Source organism: Macaca nemestrina, chromosome 12 (genome assembly GCF_043159975.1).
Source record: "Macaca nemestrina isolate mMacNem1 chromosome 12, mMacNem.hap1, whole genome shotgun sequence".
Lineage (NCBI taxonomy): Eukaryota > Metazoa > Chordata > Mammalia > Primates > Cercopithecidae > Macaca > Macaca nemestrina.
The window spans coordinates 68,992,214-69,007,225 of NC_092136.1; the positions used below are offsets into that span (position 1 = coordinate 68,992,214).

Below are 15,012 nucleotides of genomic sequence, written 5' to 3' on the forward strand. Positions count from 1 at the left end.
GAAAATAATAAAATTCTTAGTATATATTTTATGTTAAAAATCTTAATTTCTTTCCCTGAAAATGTAAGTATAAACTGTATCATTTTAAACGCCTGCAAAAGAGCATCCAACGAGGTAGAAAGTATGAATATCTACAAAGAGGATGTTTGCCTCTAAAAGTTTCTGCAACCTGGATGAGAGAGTCTCAAGTTTGCATAATAAACAGGATTTTTAATCTTTGAGACTTCCAACTTGGGGCCTTGGTAAGGTTGGGTGAATGCCACATCATAGCCTGTAGTGGAAGCCTCCTTTGAACTAGCTGGTATGTTTCTCTCCTATTGAATTCAGAGAGCAATAACTGAAGACAATATAATACACTTTACTTCCTCTCTCCCTAGCACAGAGGGCTCAATAGAGTTCCCATTATACCTTCCAACTCCCAGGTGCCTTTTCCTTATGAGGAGTGCTGTGTTACAATCTTTTCTGCATTCCTGCTCCAGGTATACAAGGTAATGAAGAAAACCTCATACCACATGTTTTAAAATAGCCTCACTTTCGTGTACTGTTCTGTCACACATAATTCACCTCTACCTGCACCCTCACCTCAGTTCATGGTCAGACTGTAGAGAACCTCCTGTTAGACGCCATGTTTTAAGGTGATATCAATTACATAACATGCAATCTAGGGCCACCTGTTATTATAGAAAGCAAGCAAACAAACAAAAACATTTCTTCCTACTATGGTTTTTGGCTACACTCTGGGTCTTTTTTCTGATAGCATTCGGAAAATGGCACCACGGATCTCCTTGGTCTTAATGCTATAGACAATAGGATTGACAACAGGTGGGAAGAAGAGGTAGGCACTGGCCATCATGGCTTGCAGCAGAGGGGACACACGATGTCTAAGGCGGTGCACTATAGACAAGCTAATCATAGGCACATAGTAAGCAAGCACAGCACAGGTATGTGAGCCACATGTGTTGAATGCCTTCTTCCGCCCTTCTCCAGTGGCAATACCCAGTACAGTGTGGAGTATGAGCCCATAGGAGATCACAATCAGCAACAAATCCAGCCCAAAAGTAGAGGTAACAATGAAAATCCCATAGATATTATTAACAGAAATGTTCCCACAAGATAGATAGATAAGATTTGGGTGCAGACAATAGGAATGTGAGAGAGCATTGTGGCCACAGAAGGACAGACGCTGTAAGAGAATGGGCAATGGAGTCATGAGCATAATGCTTTTCAGTACGATAATAGCTCCTGTGCCAAAGACCCTGGGCAGTGTCAGGATAGCTGTATAACGCAGTGGGCTGTAGATGGCTACAAAGCGGTCCAAAGACATGGCCAGCAGCACAGCTGACTCCATAATAGATAAAGAATGGATGGAGAACATCTGGAGAAGACAAGCTTCAAAACTAATTTCAGTATTTCCAAAAAGGAATATGCCTAACACTGTAGGCAGGGTGGATGCAGAGACACCAACCTCGGCCAGTGCCAACATGGCAAGAAAGAGGTACATGGGTTGATGTAGGGCAACATCTGTTCTGATGACATGAAGAATGATTCCATTCCCAAGGAAAATGATGATGTATATCAGGCAGAAGGGGACGGATACCCAGAGGTGCTCTGCCTCCAACCCTGGGATGCCAACCAAAATGAATGTCGTAGGTAAAAACCCTGAAGAGTTATTGGAATTTTTCATGTTGACATATCATCCCCTGGTATCAGTGCCACCTTGAAAATTAGAAACAAATTAGTGAGATGACATCATTATGAAGAAAGATAACGGCGCTGAGGGAAGGGAAGAAAAAAGCAAACTCACAGATTTATGTGGCCGAATTTATTTCTAAAAACTGACAAATGACCACCATCAAGAAATTTCCAATATGGAGAGTGCTACAGCCTCTGTCATAGGCAGATAGAAAATTATGTTATAGAAAATGACATTATGTTATAGACAGAAAGAAAATTATGCCTCTGATCAGATGCAGTGGCTTATGCCTGTAATCCCAGCACTTTGGGAGGCCAATGTAGGCAGATCACTTGAGCCCAGGAGTTTGAGACCAGCTTAGGCAACATGGCAAAACTCTGTCTCTAATAAAAAAAGACAAAAATTACCCAGACTTGGTGGAGTGTGCCTGTAGTCCTAGCTATTTGAGAAACTGAGGCGGGAGGATCACTTGGGCCCAGAAGGCAAAGATTGCAGTGAGCCAAGATTGCACCCCTACACTTATGCCTGGGCAACAACATGAGATAAAAGAAAAGAAAAAAGAAGAGAAAAGAAGGAAAAAAGAAAATAAAAGAAGAGGGAGGGAGGGAAAGAAGGAAGGAGGGAAGAAGGAAGGAAAGAAGAGAGGAAAGAAGGAAGGAAAGAAGAGAGTAAAGAAGGAAGGAAAGGTGAGGAAAGAAGGAAGGAAGAAAAAGAAGGAAGAGAGAGAGAAAGAAAAGAAGGGAAGGGAAGGAAGGAAGTAAAGGAAGGAAGGAAAGGAAGGAAGTAAAGGAAGGAAGGAAGGAAATAGAAAAGAAAAGGAGAAGAAGAAGAAAAGGAGGGAAGGAAGGAAGGATAAGAAAGAAAAAGGAAAGAAAGGAAGAAAGAAAGAAAAGAAAGATTATGCATTTAAGGTGTAGTGCACCTTGGATCAACTCAGAGAGAAATGACTGCCTTGCATTGGTGTGGAGATGTGTGGCCGTAAAAAGCTGCTGGGGAAAGAGACAAATGTAAGCAATCCCAAAATGAGAGATGGAATAATGTCAGGAATAGGTGAAAATATTTTATTGGTAAATATATAAAGATGAGGTCCATAGCATGGTATATAAAAAGAGCTAAAAATTACCTGATGAATGAATATAATTGTATGAATAATTAAGCAAGGCTGAGATAGTGGCAGTGGCCAGAGTCTGGAGCAAGTGGCAGAGAATTAAAATAGAAAAGCAAGAAATTTGGACCCACACTGGGTTAGCCGTCCCATGTTTTGAAAGTTCTAGGAGTCAACTAGAAAGATTATGTGCAAAGGCATGGAAGATTCAGGAAGGAGAAGGAACCTACATTTGTGGATGTGTGTGCAGACTTTAAGGTTCATGAAAATATTCTGTCAATGATGACATCCACAATTTGTTGACTCAACAGTTCTCAAAGAAACTTACCTTATCCATTGGGACCTTTTCTTTCTAGCTCAGACACACTGCTGAATACACTACAGCAACAACACTGGAAATCTAAACAGATTTTCAAGGGATATTCTCCTGGGGAGGAGAGGAAGGCAGTCGAGGGAAAGAGAAAACCACCTGCCTGAATTGGGTGTGTTTTGAGATAAGCATTGTCTAGGTCAGCAGTTACATTAGAATCCTGGACGAGCATAGTAGGAAGGACCTCTGAAGATTGTTTTCAAGTCGTTCACCCAGATGCACACAAACACACACAGACACACTTGCTTACCTATTCACACATGAGCAAACATGCTTCCCACATGTGCTGAAAATCTGATTCTTCTATGAACTTTCCATTCAGCCACTGCTGAACTTACACATCAACAGGGACCTCACTATTCCATGATGGTTATTATTAAGTTCTTTGCTCTGCAGATCTAGGACCAGTCAGCGCACCTCTATGTCACGGACCATGCAGGACCTAGGCAACGCAGAGTCCTAGACCTACTCAGAAAATCTCTGCAACTTTCAACCACAGCTCATGAAGAACAAATCTTCTTCCACAAATATTCAAATAGTCGTCACCTATGCTGAAGTCTTATCTCCAAGCTAGTCACAATTATATTGAGTACTACAAAGGAAATGTTCAAGATACTTTGAGTGGGTCCTAAAGGGAAAAACCCAATTTATTCTTAAAAGTCAGGAAAAGTTTTCCTTGGAAAGTGGCATTTCAGCTAAGACCTAAGAATTAGTAGAAAATTTCCAGGCTAGGTTGTATGCAATGTGGTGCAGGAAAAAAAAAGGAGATTACCATGGCAGTGGGTATATAAGATGGCACTTTGACAAAAGCTAAAATAAAATATGGGAAAATAAATACTGTAGATGTAATAGGATATTAAAATAATTGATGTTTTCGTATTTTTCCTATCATAAAAATATGGAAAGAAAAAAATTAATTGCCTGGCTAAATAGACTAAATACAAGATCTCTGGACACTTATCATGCTCTGATACAATGTAACAGAGTAGATTATCAGTTTAGGAAAAGCTCTGTGCTGTGGGCTATGTTAAAATGTAGGGCAGGGAAATTCAGGGACAAATTATTGACCTTAACGAATGATCACACATGTCAGAACATCTTATGGCCGAAAATGAGAAACATTTGTCTTCCCCATTCTTATGCCCTTATGTTCCTTTCTCACCTCCAAAAGCTCAATATAGCCTTCTTATTTCTTTAAATAGATCAAATATTGATCTGCCTCTGGATTGAGCAGCTGTTCTTCCCGTGTGCTGCCTTGCTGAATCCTTGATCCCACTGCACCCTCTATCTTGCCTGCCACACCTCAAATAAACGGATATTGGAAGAAACAAATCTTGACTGACACTTGAGACTAGAGTTTCTCCTCCTCTGCCTTCTCTGCCCCTCTGTGGTCTCTTTTTTTTCTTTCTTGCATTTTTTTTTTTTTTTTTTGCATCTTTCTCAGTTTCCATCTCCGGAGTCTCTACTGCCAGATAAGAGACTTGAAATAGATCTTAAAACAATCATTCTCCTGAGTTTAGGATTTGTTTGACAAGAGCATTTTAGCTTGAAAGTTTACAAAATAGATCATGTAGTCTATACCCCAGTATAATAGGACACAACAAATCAGCAGAAAAAAATAGAATGTGGGACAGCAACGACTATACCCCTGGTGCTGGACAGAATTGGAGGTGAATCTTATGTGCAGCATAACTTTGCATACTTTACCTTTGTGCACATTCATATCTTTATTTTTAAAGATAAAGATGTTAATATTTACCTCAGGGACTGGCTCTAAATATTTAATGTGAGCCTTTAGCAACCAGTGAATGTTAATATTCTCTCCACTTTCTCTCTCTTTCAGACATTCTCAGAAGGAGTCAATCACAGTCAGCTTATTTCCAACTTTTTATTAAAAATTGTCTTTCCTTGTTATTGGCTCACTGATACTCAGACCACATCTACGAGGTAAACAAGGAGACAAGAATTTCCCACTTAGTAGATGAGCATATAAACCAGACATATGCATTTCATGAGTAACCCAAGATAATATGATGGCAAAACTATTTCAAGAATTCATGATGTTCTCTGGTGTTTTTGTTTTGTTTTCCACCTGCCACCAATTTAGGACATGATTCCTCTCATTCTACCAGACAGGTTCAAGAAGCTAGGGAGTTGACTACTGTCTTAGGAAAAATGCTAAGGGCTTCACACTGTGACATGGGGTTGGGACTCCTGAATGCTGCTTCAGAAGGCAGGGCTTGGGGATTGTATTAGTTCATTCTCACACTGCTATAAAGATACTACCTGAGACTGGGTAATTTATAAACAAAGGAGGTTTAATTGACTCACATTTCCACATAGCTGGGGAGGCCTCAGAGAACTTACAATTATGGCAGAAGGGGAACCAGGCACACCTTACATGGTGGCAGGCAAGAGAGAGCTAGCAAGAAGAGGGAAAACTGCCTTATAAAACCATCAGATCTCATGAAGACTCAGTATCACGAGAACTGCATAGGGGAAACTGACCCCATGATCCAATAATCTCCCACGTGGTCCCTCTCCTGACACATGGGGATTGTGGGGATTACAGTTCAATATGAAATTTTAGTGGGGACACAGAGCCAAGACATGTCAGGGATCATGGGCTTGTGCACTCACCTCAAGTAGAACTGGCCTCTGAGCCTCAGATGGGATGGGGAAGCTCAGTTCAACAAGTCCCAGCCACTGTGGCATTCATATCTTCTTAGTCCTGGGGCTGGAATGCTGCCTTATTTTTTTAAAAAGCTGATAAGAGTCCCTGGGAGTAGAGTAATAGGGAGAAAGTTAGGTTCCCTGAGGAGCAATTACCTAGGTAATAACATCACCCTCTCTCAATATCTAGAGAACCTAAGGGAAACAAGCAAAGATATAGAGTCAATGTCTTTGTGAAATGAGTGTAATAATAGTATTTATCTAGTATATTTAAATAACTAATATATGTAAATTGCTTAAAAAGTGTCTTATAAAAAGTGCAGTAGAAATATTAGCTGATATAAGTATTATTGGGCAATTGTATCCTAAAGAAACGAAACATTAGTCTATTGTGTCATCAACTCTCACTTTTATGAATGTGTATTTATTAAGAAAGGAGAAGGTCACAGAATTGTTAGTATCCAGAGAACATCAAGAATGTTTAATTTCAGGAGATGACAGAATGTAAGGGGTTAAGCTATAGTGAGAAAAGTTTCTAGATTAGGTTGGCATACGGATGGGGGAAAGATTAATCAAAAAGCTGTGATGAATAGAGCTTCCCAGCATATGATGGCTAGAGAGAGCTAGCAGAAAGTGGGTACTTCCACAGCTCAATGTTAAGAAGAATTAAAAATGTGGAACCAATGAGTTTTGATTGTTTGTATATGGTTGGTCCATTGGATAATTGTCTGACTGAAAAGAGGAAAAAAATGTGATTTGTCTTGAAAGTCCACTATGATCCATTTATAAGACTTAATAAAACTGCTTTGAAAATACTTATTTTTTGAGCCACTGGCTTAACAAGAGAGGACTTTTGTGAATTGGTGAGAAAATGCTTTAAATGATAGCTTATGTGGTACAGATTAGATCTATAGATTAGATTAGATTAGATCACATGGATTAGATCTATATCACATGTGGTATGGATTATATATGTGTGTATATATATATCTGGATCTAATATATGTGTGTATACACACACACACACACATACCTGTGATTAGGAAATGGGGTATTAGAGTTTAAAAAGAGAAGAAAAGTACTTCTGGTTGATCATGAGGTACAGAATATGACTATGGAGTGAGTGGCAAAAGTCGTATTGAAATAAACTTCATTGGAATTGAAAAAGATCAGAACTTGTGATGAAAGATCAATGGATGGATGATTCATATGAACACCAAGTTGAATTTCGGCTGTTGGTATATTTTTTCCCAAATGTCAGTGCTTGCTTCAAACATTTAGCATAAATACACGCATAAAAGAGGTTGTCATTTTTGTTATAAACTGGGATCGTGTTCTGGGAGACTTTGGTCATATTTTCCTTTTTCAGTCTTCGGCCCTATTACCATTACCATTATACATTCATTGAGTTTGACAATAATTTAATAATCTTTGACGTATAAATGAAAATTAGAGTTTTGTTCATTAATTATTGTTCTCAAGTAAGTCATTCCAGAAAAACTGCACACCTTTCTCAGAAAGACATATTTCATATCATTGCAGCTAATGAAACAAAGAATGTTTGCCATATTTTCATGAGAAAAGTTTGCCCACAAATAAAAGTTTGTACTAGGAGGACAGGAGAACTTGCTCAATAAGATAATGAATGTATCATATGATTATTATCATTGATAATCATCTGTGTACCAAGAGAATTATAAAATAGATTAGCAAAGCTCATACTCCTCCCCTTTAAAGCAGATGCTTAGATGTGAACCAAATTATTTGTGTTTATTGCTAAAACATGAGGGCATAGATCTGCTTGAATATATAGGAGAAAAACAGAATTTGTATAAGCAGAGGGCTGGATACAAAGTGATTTAATAATTTTGTTTAGTGGGCCATTAAGTGGAGAATTAAGAGGCAATACCAAGCAAACAAACAAAAACGTTGTCTAGGGCTCCTGTTGTACAAAAATTTCTGCTTATTAAAAGCATGTTAGAAATTAGGCATAGTCTAGAGAGGGATGTCATATCTGAGTCTTAGCAAAGAAACGTATAATGTATCCTGACATTATCTAGTAAGTGCGTCTTTATAATAGAAAAAAAATGTTCCTGGTTCTCAATCTAACTGCTATTACAGATATGTCTCAGGATGAGTAAAAAAGCAGATATGCAATGCTCATTTAAACCTGTTGGTTTTCTGAATGATGAGTAAAAAAGCCCAATTCCATATTGTCACCCACTTCTGAAACCAATCATGATTCAAAGACAAAAACCAATCCTAGACCTTTTCTTATAACTAAATAAAAATAAAGAAGATTGCTATGATCTTAATGTTTCTTCCCCTCTTCTAATTCATATGCAGAAATCGAATCACCAATGTGACAGTATGAGGAGGTGGGGCCTTTGGGAACTGAATAGGTTATGAGGACAGACACTTCATGAATGGGACTAAGCCTTTATAAAAGGAGCTCCAGAAAGCCACCTTGATCCTTCTGCCATGTGAGGACCCAGTGGGAAGACATCAACTACTAACCAGAAAGTAGGCCTTCACCAGAAACCATATCTGTCAGTGCTTTGATCTTGAACTTCTCAGCCTCTAGAACTATAGGAAATAAATATCTGTTGTTTATGAGCTACTCATTTTATGGTATTTTTGCATAGCAATCCAAATAGACTAAGATAGAGTTTGGCCAGTGTTAGAAGACATTTCTCTTATTTTGCATAGCATTACAGAATTAAAACAAAAACCATGTTTTCTATATCTAACTGAAATATACTTAGTATGACAGTTGCATGTATTTTTTTTTTGCAAAAGAAGAAAATTTTAATATTAAATGGAAACATTCTCTATCACACTTGAAAACTAATTTTCCCCAAGTCTTTATCTCCAAGATCAATAATTTAAAAAAAAATTTAAGAAATGTTTGAGGGAGGGGCCAAGATGGCTGATTAGTGGGTTCCACTGAGAATGAAAATAGTGAGTGAATCCTGCACCTTCAACTGAGGTATCCCGGTTCTCTCACTGGGACTGACTAGGTGGTTGGTTTGACCCACAGAGAGCAAGGAAAATAGGGTGGAGTGACAGCCCACCCAGTAGCCAGAGGGGGGAAGGGGAGCTGCCACCCCCAGCCAAGGGAGAAGGGGATTGTGCTCCCCCACCGGGGAAATCATGCTTTTTCCACACACCTGTGCAACCTGTGGATCAGGAGATCCCCTTGTGAGCCCATGCCACCAGGGCCTTGGGACACAAGCACAGAGCTGTGCAGACTCTTGGCAGCCACTCAGGCTGTGGCTAGTGGAAGCAGGCTGGACACTGCCTAAAAAAACCACGTTCCTGGAGGGAGGGGTGTCTGCCATCACTGCAGCAGTAGTTGGCTGTTTTCCCCTGCCAGTGCTGGGAAGACTGGATGATTTGAACCAAGAAAAATTCTCCACAGCGCAGCACAGCAGCTGTGACAGATCACAGCCAGACTCCTTCTTTAGGTGGATCCCAGATTCATCCCTCATCACCAAGCAAGGCCTGCCTGTAAGAATATCAGCAACTCGAGCTGGGTGCGGTGGCTCACACCTGTACTCTCAACATTTTGGGAGGCTGAGATGGGCAGATCACCTGAGGTCAGGAGTTCAAGACCAGCCTGGCCAACATGGTGATACCCAGTCTCTACTAAAAATACAAAAAATTAGCTGGGTGTGGTGGCAGGCACCTGTAATCCCAGCTACTTGGGAGGCTGAGGCAGGAGAATTGCTTGAACCCAGGAGGTAGAGGTTGCAGTGAGCCAAGATCTTGCTATTGCACTCCAGCCTAGGCAACAAGAGTGAAACTCTGTCTTAAAAAAAAAAAAAAAAAAAAAAAAAAAAGGAATATTAGGAACTCCAACCAGAGGTTTATGGATAGAACTCTGATTTCCCTGAGACAGAGTCTCTGGAGGGAGGGGCAGCTGGAGTCTTCATGGATCAGCAGACTTAGTCTTTCCTGCCTCCTGGCTCTGAAGAGTCACGGCAGTCCACACAAGAGGGATTCAGGGCTCTGAAGAGTCAGGGCAGTCCAGACAAGAGGGCACCACACTGGATCTACCAAGGGTCAGCCAGACTGCTTCATTAAGCAGGTCCTGGATCTTGTGCCTTCTGACTAGGTAAGACGCCCTCCATCTAGGGTCAACAGACACTTTACACAGGAATGTTCCCACTGACATTAGGTTGGTGCCCCTCTGGGATGGAGCTCCTAGAGGAAGGAGCAGCAGCCATCTTTTTCTGGTCTGTGGTCTCCAGTGGTGACACCTCCAGGTGCAGGAGGGGCCCAAATGAATAGGGTTTGAGTGGACCCCCAGCAAATTGCAGCAGCTCTATAGAAGGGGGCTTGATTGTTAAAGGAAAAACAAACAGAAAACGGCAACAACATCAACAAAAAAGACACCACAAAACCCCATCCCAGTGTCAGCAGCCTCAAAGATCAAAGATAGATAAGCTCATGAAGATGAGAACCAATGTAAAAATGCTGAAAACTCAAAGAGCCAGAGATCCTCTTCTCCTCCAAATGATTGCAACACCTCTCCAGCAAGGGCACAGAACTGTGTTGAGATAGATGAACTGACAGAAGTAGGCTTCAGAAGGTGGGTAATAATGAACTTTGCGGAGCTAAAGGAGTACGTGCTGTCCTAATGCAAAGAAGCTAAGAACTATGATAAAACATTACTGAAAGCTGTTAACCAGAATAATCAGTTTAGAGAGAAACATAAATGACCTGATGGAGCTGAAAAATACAACATGATAACTTAACAATACAACCACAAGTGTCAATAGCTGAATAGACCAAGCAGAGAAAGAAATCTCAGAACCTGAAGACTATCTTACTGAAATAAGACAGGGAGACAAGTTTAGACAATAAAGAATGAAAAGGAACAAACCAAACCTCTGAGAACTATGGGATTATGAAAAAGAACAAACCTATGACTGACTGGGGTATGTGAAAGAGATGGGGAGAATGGAACCAAGTTGGAAAACATACTTCAGGATGTGATCCAGGAGAACTTCCCCAACCTAACCATGCAGGCCAACATTCAAATTCAGGAAATCCAAAAAACCCCAGTAAGATACTCCATGAGAAGATTAACCCCAAGACACATAATCATCAGATTCCACAAGGTTGAAATGAAGAAAAAAATATTAGGGGCAGCCAGAGAGAAAGGCCAGGTTGCCAACTAAGGGAAGCTTATCAGACTAACAGTGGACCTCTCAGCAGAACCCCTACAAGACAGAAGAGATTTGGAAACAATATTCAACATTCTTAAAGAAAAGAATTTCCAATCTAAAATTTCTTATCCAGTCAATCTAAACTTTATAAGCAAAGGAGAAATAAAATCCTTTTCAGAAAAGCAAATTCTGAGGGAATTTGTCACCACCAGTTCTGCTGTGCAAGATCTCCTCAAGTAAGCACTAAATATGGAAAGGAAAAAAAAAACTTTTACCACCCACTACAAAAGCCTACTGAAGTACACAGACCAATGACACTATGAAGCAACTACATTAACAAGTCTGCAAAATAACCAGCTAGCATCATGATGACAGGATCAAATTCACACATAACAATATTAACCTTAAATGTAAATGGGCTAAATGCCCCAATTAAAAGACATAGAATGACAAGCTGGATAAAGAGTCAAGACCCATTAGTGTGCTGTATTCAAGAGACCCATCTCACATGCAAAAACACACACAGTGCAAAATAAAGGAATGGAAGAAAATTTCCTAAGCAAATGAAAAGCAGAAAAAGCAGGGGTTGCATTCCTAGTTTCTGACAAAACAGACTTTAAACTAACAAAGATAAAAAAAGACAAAGAAGGGCATTACATAATGGTAAAGGGATCAATTCAACAAAAGAGCTAACTATCCTAAATATATATGCACCCAATACAGGAGCACCCAGGTTCATAAAATAAGTTCCTAGAGACCTACAAAGAGACTTAGACTCCCACACAATAATAGTGGGAGACTTTAACACCCCGCTGTCAATATTAGACAGATCAAGACAGAAAATTAACAAAGATATTTAGGACTTGAACCCAGCTTTGGACCAAGGGGACCTAATAGCTAACTACAGAACTCTCCACCCAAGAACAATGGACAACAGACTACACATTCTTCTTGGTGCCACATGGCACTTATTCTTTTTTTTTTTTTTTTTCTGAGATGGAGTCTTGCTTTATTGCCCAGGCTGCAGTGCAGTGACATGGTCTCAGCTCACTGCAACTTCTGCACATGGCACTTTCTCTAAAATTGATCTCATAATTGGAAGTAAAACACTCCTCAGCAAATGCAAAAGATCTGAAATCATAACAAATAGTTTCTCAGACTACAGTACAATCAAATTTGAACTCAAAACTAAGACACTCACTCAAGATATAGGTTCCAAGATGGCCGAATAGGAACAGCTCCAGTCTACAGCTCCAAGCGTGAGTGAGGCAGAAGGCGGGTAAATTTCTGCATTTCCAACTGAGGTACTAGGTTCATCTCACTGGGGCTTGTCAGACAGTGGGTGCAAGACGGGGGTGCAGCCCACCGAGTGTGAGCTGAAGCAGGGTGAGGCATCGCCTCACCTGGGAAGTGCAAAGGATCAGAGAACTCCCTTTTCTAGCCAAGGGAAGCTGTGACAGATGGCACCTGGAAAACTGGGTCACTCCCACCCTAATATGTGCTTTTCCAATGGTCTTAGCAAATGGCACACCTGGAGATTATATCCCACACCTGGCTCGGAGGGTCCCACACCCACAGAGCCTCACTCATTGCTAGCACAGCAGTCTGAGATCTGAATGCAAGGTGGCAGTGAGGCTGGGGGAGGGGTGCCTGCCATTGCTGAGGCTTGAGTAGGTAAACAAAGCAGCTGGGAAGCTCGAACTGGGTGGAGCCCACTGCAGCTCAAGGAGGTCTGCCTGCTCTGTAGACTTCACTTCCGGGAGTGGGGCATAGCTAAACAAAAGGCAACAGAAACCTCTGCAGACTTAAATGTCCCTGTCTGACAGTTTTGAAGAGAGTAGTGGTTTTCCCAGCACGGAGCTTGAGATCTGAGAACAGACAGACTGCCTCCTCAAGTGGGTCCCTGAACCCCGAGAAACCTAACTGGGAGGCACTCCCCAGTAGGGGCAGACTGACACCTCACATGGCTGGGTACCTCTCTGAGATGAAGCTTCCAGAGGAACAGTCAGGCAGCAACATTTGCTGTTCAGCAATATTCGCTGTTCTGCAGCCTCTGCTGCTGATACCCAGGCAACAGGGTCTGCAGTGGACCTCCAGCAAACTCCACCAGACCTGCAACTGAGGGTCCTGACTGTTAGAAGGCAAACTAACAAACAAAAAGGACATCCACACCAAAACCCCATCTGTATATCACCATCATCAAAGACCAAAGGTAGATAAAACCACAAAGATGGAGAAAAAAACAGGAGAAAAGCTGAAAATTCTAAAAATCAGAGTGCCTCTCCCCCTCCAAAGGAATGCAGCTCGTTGCCAGCAATGGAAAAAAGCTGGACAGAGAATGACTTTGACAAGTTGAGAGAAAAAGGCTTCAGATGATCAAACTTCTCCAAGCTAAAGGAGGAAGTTCGAACCCATTGCAAAGAAGCTAAAAACCTTGAAAAAAGATTAAATGAATGGCTAGCTAGAATACCAGTGTAGAGAAGTCTTTAAATGACCTGATGGAGCTGAAAACCATGGCATGAGAACTACGTGATGAATGCACAAGCTTCAGTAGCCGATTTGATCGACTGGAAGAAAGAGTATCAGTGATTGAAGATCAAATGAATGAAATGAAGCAAGAAGAGAAGTTTAAAGAAAAAAGAGTAAAAAGAAACAAACAAAGCCTCCAAGAAATATGGGACTATGTGAAAAGACCAAATCTACATCTGATTGGTGTACCTGAAAGAGATGGGGAGAATGGAACCAAGTTGGAAAACACTCTGCAGGATATTCTCCAGGAGAACTTCCCCAACCTAGCAAGGCAGGCCAACATTCAAATTCAGGAACTACAGTGAACACCACAAAGATACTCCTTGAGAAGAGCAACTCCAAGACACATAATTGTCAGATTCACCAAAGTTGAAATGAAGGAAAAAATGTTAAGGGCAGTCAAAGAGAAAGGTTGGGTTACCCACAGAGGGAAGCCCTTCAGACTAAGAGTGTATCTCTCAGCAGAAACTCTCCAAGCCACAAGAGAGTGGGGGCCAATATTCAACATTCTTGAAGAAAAGAATTTACAACCCAGAATTTCATATCCAGCCAATTAAGCTTCATAAGTGAAGGAGAAATAAAATCCTTTACAGACAAGCAAATGCTGAGAGATTTTGTCACCACCAGGCCTGCCCTACAAGAGATCCTGAAGGAAGCACTAAACATGGAAAGGAACGACTGGTACCAACCACTGCAAAAATATGCCAGAACGTAAAGACCACTGATGCTAGGAAGAACTGCATCAACTAACAAGCAAAATAACCAGCTAACATCATAATGACAGGATCAAGTTCACACATAACAATATTAACCTTAAATGTAAATGGGCTAACTGCTCCAATTGAAAGACACAGACTGGCAAATTGGATAAAGGGTCAAGACCCATCCATGTGTTGTATTCAGGAGACCCATCTCACGTGCAGAGACACACGTAGGCTCAAAATAAAGGAATGGAGAAAGATCTACCAAGAAAATGGAAAACAAAAAGAAGGCAGGGGTTGCAATCCTAATCTCTGAAAAAACAGACTTTAAACCAACAAAGATCAAAAAAGACAAAGAAGGCCGTTACATAATGGTAAAGGAATCAATTCAACAAGAAAAGCGAACTATCCTAAATATATATGCACCCAATGCAGGAGCACCCAGATTCATAAAGCAAGTCCCTAGAGACTTACAAAGAGACTTAGAGTCCCACACAATAATAATGGGGGACTTTAACACCCCACTGTCAACATTAGACAGATCAACAAGACAGAAAGTTAACAAGGATATCCAGGAATTGAACTCAGCTCTGCACCAAGCAGACCTAATAGACATCTACAGAATTCTCCACCCCAAATCAACAGAATATACATTCTTCTCACAACCACATCACACTTATTCCCAAATTGACCACATAATTGGAAGTAAAGCACTCCTCAGCAAATATAAAAGAACAGAAATTATAACAAACTGTCTCTCAGACCAC

At 40.7% G+C, this 15,012-nt stretch overlaps 1 protein-coding gene across 1 annotated transcript; it reads right to left on the bottom strand.

The window, feature by feature from the left end:
• Positions 1-730: 730 nt before the first annotated feature.
• LOC105468612 (olfactory receptor 51J1) lies at positions 731-1,684 on the bottom strand. The gene has a single exon (XM_011718812.3). It carries the CDS (start codon positions 1,682-1,684, stop codon positions 731-733), a length of 954 nt encoding a protein of 317 aa, XP_011717114.3.
• Positions 1,685-15,012: the final 13,328 nt, after the last annotated feature.

Bases quoted from the DNA above. Each gene is read 5' to 3' on its own strand.
- LOC105468612 (XM_011718812.3), bottom strand. From the start codon at position 1,684: ATGAAAAATTCCAATAACTCTTCAGGGTTTTTACCTACGACATTCATT.